Source organism: Pristiophorus japonicus, chromosome 13 (assembly GCF_044704955.1).
Source record: "Pristiophorus japonicus isolate sPriJap1 chromosome 13, sPriJap1.hap1, whole genome shotgun sequence".
Taxonomy (NCBI): Eukaryota; Metazoa; Chordata; class Chondrichthyes; family Pristiophoridae; genus Pristiophorus; species Pristiophorus japonicus.
Window position 1 is genome coordinate 52,952,466 of NC_091989.1, and position 12,212 is coordinate 52,964,677.

The 12,212-nt window shown below is 44.2% G+C and overlaps 1 protein-coding gene across 1 annotated transcript in view; it reads right to left on the reverse strand.

Annotated features, from left to right (window-relative positions):
- Window positions 1-11,899, reverse strand: part of LOC139278097 (mucin-2-like) — a 138,402-nt gene extending 126,503 nt beyond the window's left edge. Inside the window, exons 1-2 of the mRNA XM_070896755.1 lie at window positions 11,761-11,899; window positions 5,094-5,144 (exon numbers count right to left, since the gene is read on the reverse strand). Coding sequence (XP_070752856.1) covers window positions 5,094-5,144; window positions 11,761-11,899 — 190 coding nt within the window. The remainder of the gene's footprint in view (window positions 1-5,093; window positions 5,145-11,760) is intronic.
- Window positions 11,900-12,212: the final 313 nt, after the last annotated feature.

The window sequence follows — 12,212 nt, forward strand, 5'->3', positions numbered from 1 at the left end:
CGGCAACTTTAGTCCAGGGCCGGAAACGCTGTGAGAGGCATTTGGAGGGGGGAAAAAAAAAAAATTCCAAAAAACATTCCAAACAGATCGCTGAAAAAAATGTAAAAATAAAAACTTTAACTTACCTATTTTGCAGAATTTCATACATACCGCAGCTGGCAGGGCTGCACCAATAGGTTTGACTATTCTGGGCACGGCATATGGATCGGGAGAATGCCGAAAGTCCGATGCAAACGCAATCCGCATCGTTGCACTTTGGCGCACTTCTCTCCTGCGGTACTTGGAAGTGCCGCAAGCAGGTACCCAAGGATCCCACCCAGGCTATGCGACCGGTTTTCGCCACCCGGTCACAAACCTGCCGAAAATGTAGCCCCACATTCTTTAATGTTTGTTCTTTTTCAAATATTTATCCACTTCCCTTTTAAAAGCTAATATGGATTCTGCTTCCACCATTGTTTGTGGCAGGGCATTCTATGTCCTAACAACCCGCTGCATAAAAATATCCCTCCTAAGTTCCCTTCTTTCTTCTGGGGATAATCTTTAATTGATACCCACTAGTTACTGATTCGCTGACCAGTGGAAATTGTTTAATTATTTACCTTATTGAAACCCCTCATCATTTGAACACTCGATGAGATTTCCTCTTAACCTTCTCTTTTATTGTGATAAGGGCCACAGTTTCTCTATGTTTTCTTCATAATTAAAACTCCACATCCCTTGCATCAACTTAGTGAATCGTGTCTGCACCTGCTCATTTGGCTTTGACATCCCTAAAATAAAGTACCCAACTCTAATATTCTAATTGTTTTGTGTTACCAATTCCCTTTTGCATTGTATGCCTGATTCAGGATTCAAATGTCTTTATTAAGCTTTGTCAACGTGTCCCCAATCTACTAGTCTGTCTTCCTGAAATCATTTACAGTTTATTGCACTCCCCTTTTGTCCCTTCTGCAACTTTTGATTTTGTGCCCCTTATATCCGAGTCCAAATCATTTATGTTATAGATACACAAGAAGAGTAATGGTACTCCTGGGATTGCCCCAAAAATCCACTAACCACGACTCTGTTTCCTATCCTTTAGCCAACTTCTTACCTATGCTGCCACATTCCTATTAACTCCATAGGTGCCTTCATTTCTATCACCAAGCTTCCTATGTGGTACACTTTGAGAAAATTCATATACACAACATCCACTGCTTCTTTTTAATCAACGCATTCTGTTATTTGCTCAAAGAACTCTATTAAATTTGTCTGTTGCTGTAATACATATTTGCTGTTGATCAAGTGTTAGATGTGATTTTCTTTAGACACACTCGATGTTGCGCTGAGTTTTCATTTCTTTGTTTACTAAGGAGAGAATGAATAATATTGGAGAATATTCAGCGTTTCTCTCCATCGCGGCAAATTAACCACTGTACTAATCTAAGAGCCTCACATGTTACTTTATTAATCCATTTTAACCTTTCTACAACATAATTCACAAAAAGACTTTCACTGTTTCTAATTCTCAATGCATAACCTCTAACACATTACAATGTGGAATGAAATCTGACATTTAGAGAATATTTTTTGTTGGACTATATGTCCAAAGAGCTCCAGGATAAAAAGTAAGAATGTATTGAGTTTGGGGGTCTGAGTGGTTAGAAGTTACCGGAGGCAGAGCCCCACTTTCCCGAGATTATTCCCAGCTAATATAACTCTGATTGATATTTTAATTTAAAATGTTACTCGTGTCAAACCACAACTTTAAGTACATTGCACAGTACGGAAAATTGGTTTTTATGTGCTGTCAATCCAGTTAACTGTAAAGGTTTAGGTGGAAAAATTGTTCAGACAGCGTTAATCTGGAATTGAAATAACAGCACAAAATTGACCATTAAGTTTGCAACCTCAAGCAGAAAGGTCAGAGGAAATGTGTGGAAAACAAAACGCTTTACAATAGCATAGGGATGGAGGGTCCTCTTCTGGGTTACGTCAAGGATATTTCAACAACATACAAAAAAAGTCACCTTACTAATTCTATCCTTGGCCTAGTTTTTTATGCTTCAATGGTACAAACATGTAAGTCATTCATTTCATTGGTCTGCTTGTTGTTTTCTGGTAACACAGCTTTTCATGGTTAAAAAAATACTATGAACTCCTCATTTTTGTAAGTTTTGTTAATATGATGCACAAATTGGTTTAAATCTTGGTATACCGAGCTTGTCGTCTGAAGCCTTATCTTAATCTGAGGTGACTTACAGGGTTGACGGTGATTAGGCAATGGCAAACATTTAAAGATCACATGGATGAACTTCAACAATTGTACATCCCTGTCTGGAGTAAAAATAAAATGGGGAAGATAGCTCAACCGTGGCTAACAAGGGAAATTAAGGATAGTGTTCAATCCAAGGAAGAGGCATATAAATTGGCCAGAAAAAGCAGCAAACCTGAGGATTTGGGAGAAATTTAGAATTCAGCAGAGGAAGATAAGGGGTTTAATTAGGAGGGGGAAAATAGAATATGAGAGGAAGCTTGCCGGGAACATAAAAACTGACTGCAAAAGCTTCTATAGATATGTGAAGAGAAAAAGAATGGTGAAGACAAATGTAGGTCCCTTGCAGTCAGATTCAGGTGAATTTATAATGGGAAACAAAGATGTGGCAGACCAGTTGAACAAATACTTTGGTTCTGTCTTCATGAAGGAAGACACAAATAAACTTCTGGAAGTACGAGGGAACCGAAGGTCTAGTAAGAAGGAGGAACTGAAGGAAATCCTTATTAAGCGGGAAATTGTATTGGGGAAATTGATGGGATTGAAGGCTGATAAGTCCCCGGGGCCTGATAGTCTGCATCTCAGAGTGCTTAAGGAAGTGGCCCTCGAAATAGTGGATGCATTGGTGATCATTTTCCAACAGTCGATCGACTCTGGATCAGTTCCTATGGATTGGAGGATAGCTAAAGTAACACCACTTTTTTAAAAAGGAGGGAGAGAAAACGGGTAATTATAGACCAGTTAGCCTGACATAAGTAGTGGGGAAAATGTTGGAATCAATTATTAAAGATGAAATAACAGTGCATTTGGAAAGCAGTGACAGGATCGGTCCAAGTAAACATGGATTCATGCTTGACAAATCTTCTGGAATTTTTTGAGGTTGTAACTAGTAAAGTGGACAAGGGAGAACCAGTGGATGTGGTGTATTTGGACTTTCAAAAGGCTTTTGACAAGGTCCCACACAAGAGATTGGTGTGATAAATTAAAGCACATGCTATTTGGGGTAATGTACTGACGTGGATAGAGAATTCGTTGGCAGACAGAAAGCAGAGAGTCGGGATAAACGGGTCCTTTTCAGAATGGCAGGCAGTGAATAGTGGGGTGCCGCAGGGCTCAGTGCTGGGACCCCAGCTATTTACAATATACATTAATGATTTGGATGAAGGAATTGAGTGTAATATCTCCAAGTTTGCAGATGACACTAAACTGGGTGGCGGTGTGAGCTGTGAGGAGGATGCTAAGAGGCTGCAGGGTGACTTGGACAGGTTAGGTGAGTGGGCAGATGCAGTATAATGTGGATAGATGTGAGGTTATCCACTTTGGGGGCAAAAACACGAAGGCAGTATATTATCTGAATGGCAGCAGATTAGGAAAAGGGGAGGTGCAATGAGACCTGGGTGTCATGGTACATCAATCATTGAAAGTTGGCATGCAGGTACAGCAGGCGGTGAAGAAGGCAAATGGTATGTTGGCCTTCATAGCTAGGGGTTTTGAATATAGGAGCAGGGAGGTCTGAATGCAATTGTACAGGGCCTTGGTGAGGCCTCACCTGGAATATTGTGTTCAGTTTTGCTCTCCTAATCTGAGGAAGGACGTTCTTGCTATTGAGGGAGTGCAGCGAAGGTTCACCAGACGGATTCCTGGGATGGCTGGACTGACATATGAGGAGAGACTAGATCGACTGGGCCTTTATTCACTGGAGTTTAGAAGGATGAGAGGGGATCACATAGAAACACATAAAATTCTGACGGGACTGGACAGGTTAGATGCAGGAAGAATGTTCCCAATGTTGGGGAAGTCCAGAATTAGGGGACACAGTCTAAAGATAAGGAGTAAGCCATTTAGGACTGAGATGAGGAGAAACTTCTTCACTCAGAGAGTTGTTAACCTGTGGAATTCCCTACCACAGAGAGTTGTTGATGCCAGTTCATTGGATATATTCAAGAGGGAGTTAGATATGGCCCTTACGGCTAAAGGAATCACAGGGTATGAAGAGAAAGCAGGAAAGGGGTACTGAGGTGAATGATCAGCCATGATCTTATTGAATGGTGGTGCAAGCTCAAAGGGCCGAATGGCCTACTCCTGCATCTATTTTCTATGTTTCTATGTTTCTATGTTTTTCTGTTTGAATGAATTTGTACCCTCAGCATCAGTTTAATTTTAATCGTCACTGGGAATAAGTCCACAGTATTATATTGCTAACAAGGCTCATCATGCTTTGCAAACATAAACTTAAACACACCTTACTCTGTGACTTTAAAAGCGGAATCTCAGTGGCACTCTGAAATTATTTGTTCAACTCTGGCTGCAGATCTTTCCTCAGGACAGACCACTTTCACAAAATGACCACCCACCAGCTGCAAGCACTGCTAAATGCTGGCAGCCATTTTAAATGGGCAGCAGTATGTGCGGGTATCAGGCTGTCATTTTATGGAGGTGTCCAGTATCCTAAAGAAAGGGATTAAACATCAAACAAAATGGCTAAATCTGCAATGAGATTTGAAAGGCTTGTGATGTAAATAAACTACATTGTCATGTCACATTGGTAAGAGTAAAGTTGACCTATTATAATTATAACATACTTCAGTATCAGTAAATGCAAGTTTACAAACATTCTCCAATCAAACAAATTGAGGCAACATGGTAAAGAAGGCTCAAAACTTCCCCTGGAAAATAAATACGACATATTTAGCATCGTAGAAAGAACTTTCAGAACTGGAAACCTTGCTTGAAATTAAACATAACTTCTGCACCCTCACTCCTATTGGCTGAGCGCTTTACTTTATTAGTAATAACATGAGTTTAGAAATTATTATACTGTGTTTAACTCTCAACCTACCATTTTTGATGTTGGAATATTCTCTAGTAAAACGTGTGGCCGAGACATCACCTGGAAATAGTTGAACAAAATTAGTTGATGTAGAAAACAGAAATGCTTAATGAGCAAACTTCGCCTTATTATTAATTTTCTAAAATGCTTCCAGAGGTTTAATTATTCTCCACACTGGTGTATCAGCTATTATGTCATTTTCATAATGTTAATGCAATTTGACAGAAAATAAGTGATGAAGAAATCTTTGAATGCATGGAGCAAAACTTTGGTATATCGCCTTGGTGTTATGTCACCGAGTGGTACGAAGTGCTGTCAGAGGGGTGCAGATTTGATCTATGTAGCTCTACACCTCCTACAGCAGAGAGGGAAATTCAAAGGCCGAGTCATGACAGACACATGTGCCCAGTTTTTTGCAGTTTAGTTCGAGAACAGTATTGAACAGTACAAGGGGATCATGTGCATGTTCTCTTAGTGGAACCATAAGAAGTTTTCCCAGAGATTGCTTTGCCGTGTAACTGCATTCTTGGCTGTGGTTTTGCTATTTCAGTGAAATGAAAATTAAAATATTTCAAAATAGTGAGTGACAAACATTTGCACACTCAGTTTTTTCATTCAGATTCATTGGTAAAAATATTACATTTCTAGCTGTAAGCCCCGTGACTAACATCAAGAAATAGACCTTGTAAAATGGTTTGTAAAATAACCCTGCTGTCATTCCGCATGATCTTTTTTCGGAAATGTTCGCCCACATTTTACTGCATGAAAAATGTAAGAAAGAAAGAAACATTTGCATTTCTTTAGCGCTTTTCGCAAACACTGGACATTCCAAAGCGCTTTACAGCCAATTAAATACTTTTTGGAGTGTATTCACTGTTGTAATGTGGGAAACGCACCAGCCAGTTTTGCACAGCAAATTCCCACAAACAGCACTGTGATAGTGTCCAGATAGTCTGTTTTCGTTATGCTGATTGAGGGATAAATATTGACCAGGACACCTGCTCTTCTTCAAAATAATGCCATGGGATCTTTTACCTCCACCTGAGAGGGCAGACAGAGCCTCGGTTTAATGTCTCATCCCAAAGACAGCATCTCCAACAGTGCAACATTCATCAGTACTGCATTGAAGTTTCAGTCTAGATTTTGGTGCTCAAGTCAGATTTAAAGCCACAACCTCAAAGACAAGGGTGCTACCAATTCAGCCACGGCTGACACCATCAGTGTATGTGAATTTCTGCACACTGATCTTGACAAAGTAAAGAAAATATATTTGAAAAAAATAACATTTTATATATACCCATGTAATACTACTGTAATTTTAAATACTTTATCATTCGAAAAATGTACTTACCTTTGCACAGGGACAGAGCCCAGAGGACAACTAATACAAGCTTTCTCATCGTATTAGTTTCGGTCCAGAGTAGACACTAAGGTCATCCCAGTGAATTATTCTCTCCAGTTTCTTTCTTAAATCCATTTATATAGATCCTCTCCCCAGTCTCATTTGAATAGAATAAGGAAGTTGAAAGCAGTTGTTTGCTGAGCTTTTTGAGGATTTTGACTTTGACAGGTTGTGTAACCCTTTGGGTACTTAAATATAGACACTTCTTGCATACCAAATGTCATTTGGTATAGTATGTCTTCTATACTTTGATTCATTTGATCTTATATTAAACATCCCATTTATAAATAAATTTCATTTTTTTTGTATGCAATTGAACATATTTGTCTGGCAGATTTCTGCGGCAACAGGTGCATCCGTTGCTTCAGACTCAGGACTTTCCTTGGAATTCTGTGCCTCACCACCTGAGACAATCACAAACGCATTGCTCAGTGAAAGCCAAAATGCTCCCAACATTGCCACCAATTCCGATATATTTTCTAAATACTTTTAGAAAATGTAATGAGCAGAACCTAATTGGAAGGAATTGAATTTTTGCTCCATTTGATAACTGAACACATGTCAGGACTGTTTATTGCTTTCACAAACATAACATTGTATGCACTTTGCTGGTAGAAAAGGGAGCTCCAAGCACACTGGTCGAACAAAAGATAAAAGCCCCGTGTTAACCTGGGCCGAGTGCATCATGTGTGGGCTGGGACAAGAGTGCAGTGTACAAGAGTCGGGTTGCGAGAGTAGCCCTTCGGATGGCCCCAGCATGAAGCCCAGGCCATTTTACTCCCAGGCCTCATTTAAATGACAGAAACGCAACCGCTGCTTGAATCCAGCGGAAATGAGGCAGAATCTTGGGGGCGGGAGTGGAATGTTGGGTGGCTGGAGGCTGCCGCTGGGGACCTGAGGGAATGGTCACCTGCACTAAGGTAAATTGTCACGGGGGGGTGGGTTCGATGGGAATTGTGGATAAGTGATATGTCCTTACTTTACAGTATAAGTGCACACGAGGCCCATACTTGAGAGAAGGTCACTCTGTGACCAGTTACCTTTATTACCAAGACTTCAAGTGATGAAGGTGGGTGGAGCTTCCCCTTTTATACCTGAAAGTCCAGGTTAGGAGTGTCTCCCACAAGTTTGCCCCTTGTGGTCAATGTTCTCAAGGTGTACAACTTAGGTCAGCTTATACATGGGTTATAATGATAATTGAATACATGACATCACCTCCCCGCAAAGTCTTATTGGGATCACAGGTTAAGTCTCTCTGGTGGTTTATGCTCCTTGTAGAGCGCCTGAGTTGGGGGCTGGCCTGAGTGTCTGCTGTTTGCGGTGCCTCAGGCCTGTAGGGACTGCCTACAGTGGCTGGGCTCTCCTCCACTTGGTTCCGGTGTTCGGTCACCTGTGGTGGAGTAACCTCTATGTCGTGTTCTTCCTCTGCTTCTTCTATGGGGTTGCTGAACCTCCTTTTAGTTTGATCCACGTGTTTGCGGCAGATTTGTCCATTGGTAAGTTTAACTACCAAAACCCTATTCCCCTCTATGGCAATCACTGTGTCTGCAAGCCATTTGGGCCCTGCAGCGTAATTAAGGACAAAAACAGGGTCATTGACGTCAATACATCGCGCCCTTGCATTCCTGTCATGGTAATCACATTGTGACTGACGTCTGCTCTCAACAATTTCTTTCATAGTCGGGTGTATAAGGGATAACCTGGTTTTCAGTGTCCTTTTCATTAGCAGCTCTGCGGGTGGAACCCCTGTGAGCGAGTGTGGTCGGGATCTATTGGCCAACAGGAGGCGTGATAAGCGCCTTTGTCGGGAACCCCCTTGGATTCGGAGCATCTGCACTGATTATCTGCACTGCTCGTTCCGCCTGGCCGTTTGAGGCCGGCTTGAAAGGTGCCGTTCTGACGTGGTTGATTCCATTGCCTGCCATGAAGTCTTGGAATTCAGTGCTTGTGAAGCACGGGCCATTGTCGCTGACCAAGACATCCGGTAGACCATGGGTGGCGAACATTGCCCGTAGACTTTCTACCGTGGCAGAGGATGTGCTTGAATTTAAAATGGCAAACTCAATCCATTTGGAGTAAGCATCTACTACAACCAAAAACATTTTTCCCATGAAAGGACCTGCGTAGTCCACATGGATGCGTGACCATGCCTTGGCAGACCAGGACCAGGGGCTAAGGGGGGCTTCCCTGGGTGCGTTGCCCAGCTAAGCACAAGTGTTGTACCTGCGAATACAAAGTTCCAGGTCTGCATCTATCCCTGGCCACCAACCATGTGGCCTCACAATTGCCTTCATCATGACAATGCCCGGGTGCTCACTGTGACGTTCTCTGATAAACACCTCTCTGCCCATCTGGGGCATGACTACTCGGTTTCCCCACAGTAAGCAATCGGCCAGAATCGAGAGTTCATCCTTGCGCCTATGAAACGGTTTAAATTCCTCAGGGCATGCCCCGTATGTGGCTGCCCAGTCCCCATTCAGGACACATTTCTTAACGAAAGACAGTAGCGGGTCTTTATTTGTCCAGACTTTAATCTGACGGGCTGTCACAGGTCAGCCTTCGCTTTCGAAAGCTTCAACAGCCATGACCATCTCAGCATCATGCTCAGTTGCCCCCTCAGTGGTGGCTAGTGGGAGCCTGCTGAGTGTATCGACGCAGTTTTCAGTGCCCGGTCTGTGCCAAATTGTGTAGTCATCGGCGGCTAACGTGAGTGCCCACCTCTGTATGCGGGCCGATGCATTCGCATTTATGGCCTTGTTGTCGGCCAAAAGGGACGTTAGGGGTTTGTGATCTGTCTCCAGCTCAAATTTCCTGCCAAACAGGTACTGATGCATTTATTTTACTGCATATACAGATGCTAGTGCTTCCTTTTCTACCATCCCGTAGCCCCTTTCTGCCTGGGACAGACTTCTGGAGGCATAAGCTACCGGCTGTAACTGAGCATTGGCATTCACATGCTGCAACACACACCCGACCCCATAGGACAACGCATCACACGTTAAAACAAGTTTCTTACACGGGTCATAAAACGTTAAAAGTTGATTGGAGCATAACAAATTGCGTGCTCTATCAAAAGCCCTTTGCTGGTTGTACCCCCAGACCCAATCGCGACCTTTGCATAGGAGCACGTGTAGCGGCTCGAACAGCATGCTCAATTTGGGAAGAAAGTTACCAAAATAGTTCAGGAGCCCCAGGAACGAACGCAGCTCCGTCGTGTTACGGGGTCTGGGTGCTCGCTGGATTGCTTCCGTTTTGGACGCAGTAGGTCTGATCCCATCTGCTACTACCCTCCTTCCCAGGAATTCTACCTCTGGAGCTAAGAATACGCACTTCGCCTTTTTCAGTCACAGCCCTACCCGGTCCAGTCTGCGTAGCACCTCCTCCAGGTTGTGGAGGTGTTCTTCAGTATCACGACCCATGATGAGGATGTCGTCTTGAAAAGCCACTGCCCTTGGAATCGACTTGAGAAGGCTTTCCATATTTCGCTGAAAGATCGCGGCGGCCGAACGAATCCCGAACAGACATCTGTTATACTCAAACAACCCCTTGTGTGTCGTGATGGTGGTCAGCTTCTTCGACTCACTCGCCAGCTCCTGGGTCATGTAAGCCGAGGTCAGGTCCAATTTTGAAAAAAGTTTGCCACCAGATAGCGTTGCAAAGAGGTCCTCCGCTCTCGGTAGCCGGTACTGGTCTTGGAGTGACACCCGATTGATGATGGCCTTGTAATCGCCACATATCCTGACCGACCCATCCGCCTTGAGCACCGGCACGATCGGGCTCACCCAGTCACTGAATTCGACTGGCGAGATGATGCCTTCCCTCAGCAGGCGGTCTACTTCGCATCCTATCTTTTCCCGCATCATGTACGGCACCGCTCTGGCCTTGTGGTGTACGGCCCTGCCGTCCGTGTTTATGTGAATCACTACCTTGGCCCCCATGAAAGTGCCGATGCTGGGTTGAAATAATGAGTCAAATTTGTCCAGGACCTGTGAGCATGATACTCGCTCCACAGAAAAAATTGCATTGACATCGCCCCATTTCGAGTTCATGACAGCAAGCCAACTCCTCCCCAGTAGTGCGGGACCGTCCCCCCGGACAATCCAGAGTGGCAACCTGTTCTCCGAATCTTTGTGGGTCACGACTACCGTGGAGCACCGGAATAATCTCCTTTGTATATGTCCGTAGCTGTGCGTCAATCGGCAATAATTTTGGCCTCCTGGCCTTGGACATCCACAACCTTTTGAACTGTTTGATACTCATCAGGGACTGGCTGGCCCCCGTGTCTAGCTCCATTAATACTGGGATGCCATTGAGGAGCACTTTCATCATTATCGGTGGCGTCCTGGTTTATGAACTGTATATGTGCTCCACATGAACTCGCTGAACTTCAGCTTCCAGCGATTTCCCCCAGTATTCATTTGGCCTCATAGGGCTTACATCGGGCCCATCCTCCTCGTACATCAACCTGGCTGCAGGCTTCCTGCACATACGCGCCAAGTGACCGCTGATGTTGGAGTTTCTGCAGATATATTGCTAATACCTGCAAGCTCTGGTTGGGCGTTTGCCTCCACACCTCCAGCATGAGCTGGAGGCCCCGTTGTTGGAAACAAAAGGTCCATTACCAGTCGATCGTCTCTGACTGTCTCTGTAACTGTCCTTAAGCGCACCATTAACAGGTGTTGATGGCCCCATTACTAGCCGCATTGTCCATTGCGATGGCATGAATTGCCGCTCAGCTGGCCGTTGTCTCTGTTGAATTCCCCCTTTGGGTTTGACTACATGCTGGGGCATGTCCGATTGCCCTTGTCTGCCTAGAGAACTGTGTGCCACGTTAACAATGTTGACTTCCTCGTCGTCTGCCGCATTTGAGCCATGATTTTTGTCGTATATCATTCTGGTCTCTTCCTCCCCTGAGATAAATATCTGGGCTATCAGAGCCGCCGCTTCCAAGGTCAAGTCTTTGGTCTCAATCAGTTTCCTGAAAACCCCAGCGTGCCCGATGCCCTCAATAAAAAAGTCTCGCAGCATCTCCGCTCTGCATGCATCTGGGAGCTTACATAGGCTCGCCAGTCGCCGGAGATCTGTCACAAAGTCTGGAACGCTTTGCCCTTCTCGCCGCCGGTGCGTGTAAAACCAATGTCTCACCATGTGCATGCTGCTCGCCGGTTTAAGGTATTCCCCGATCAACTTACTGAGCTCTTCGAACGTCTTGTCCGCCGGCTTCTCTGGCGCTAGAATGTCCTTCATCAGGGAGCACGTTCTGAATCCACAAACCGTCAGGAGATGAGCTCTGCGTTTGTCGGCCGAATCCTGTCCCAACCATTCCTTCGTGACATAACTTTTCTGTAGTCTCAATAAAGTCATCCCAATCATCACCAACACAGTACCTCTCTTCTGTGCTGCTCGTGGCCATGCTCGCGAGGTTTAAATCCCAGTTTCTCGTCGTTACTATACAGTATAAATGCACACGAGGCCCATACTTGAGAGAAGGTCACTCTGTGACCAGTTACCTTTATTACCAAGACCTCAAGTGATGAAGGTGAGTGGAGCTTCCCCTTTTATACCTGGAAGTCCAGGTTAGGAGTGTCTCCCACAAGTTCATCCCTTGTGGTCAATGTTCTCAAGGTGTACAACTTATGTCAGCTTATACATGGGTTACAATGATAGTTGAATACATGTCAATAAGGACCATTCAGTTTGATGGAGCTGCTGGCTTTCCTAAGGTT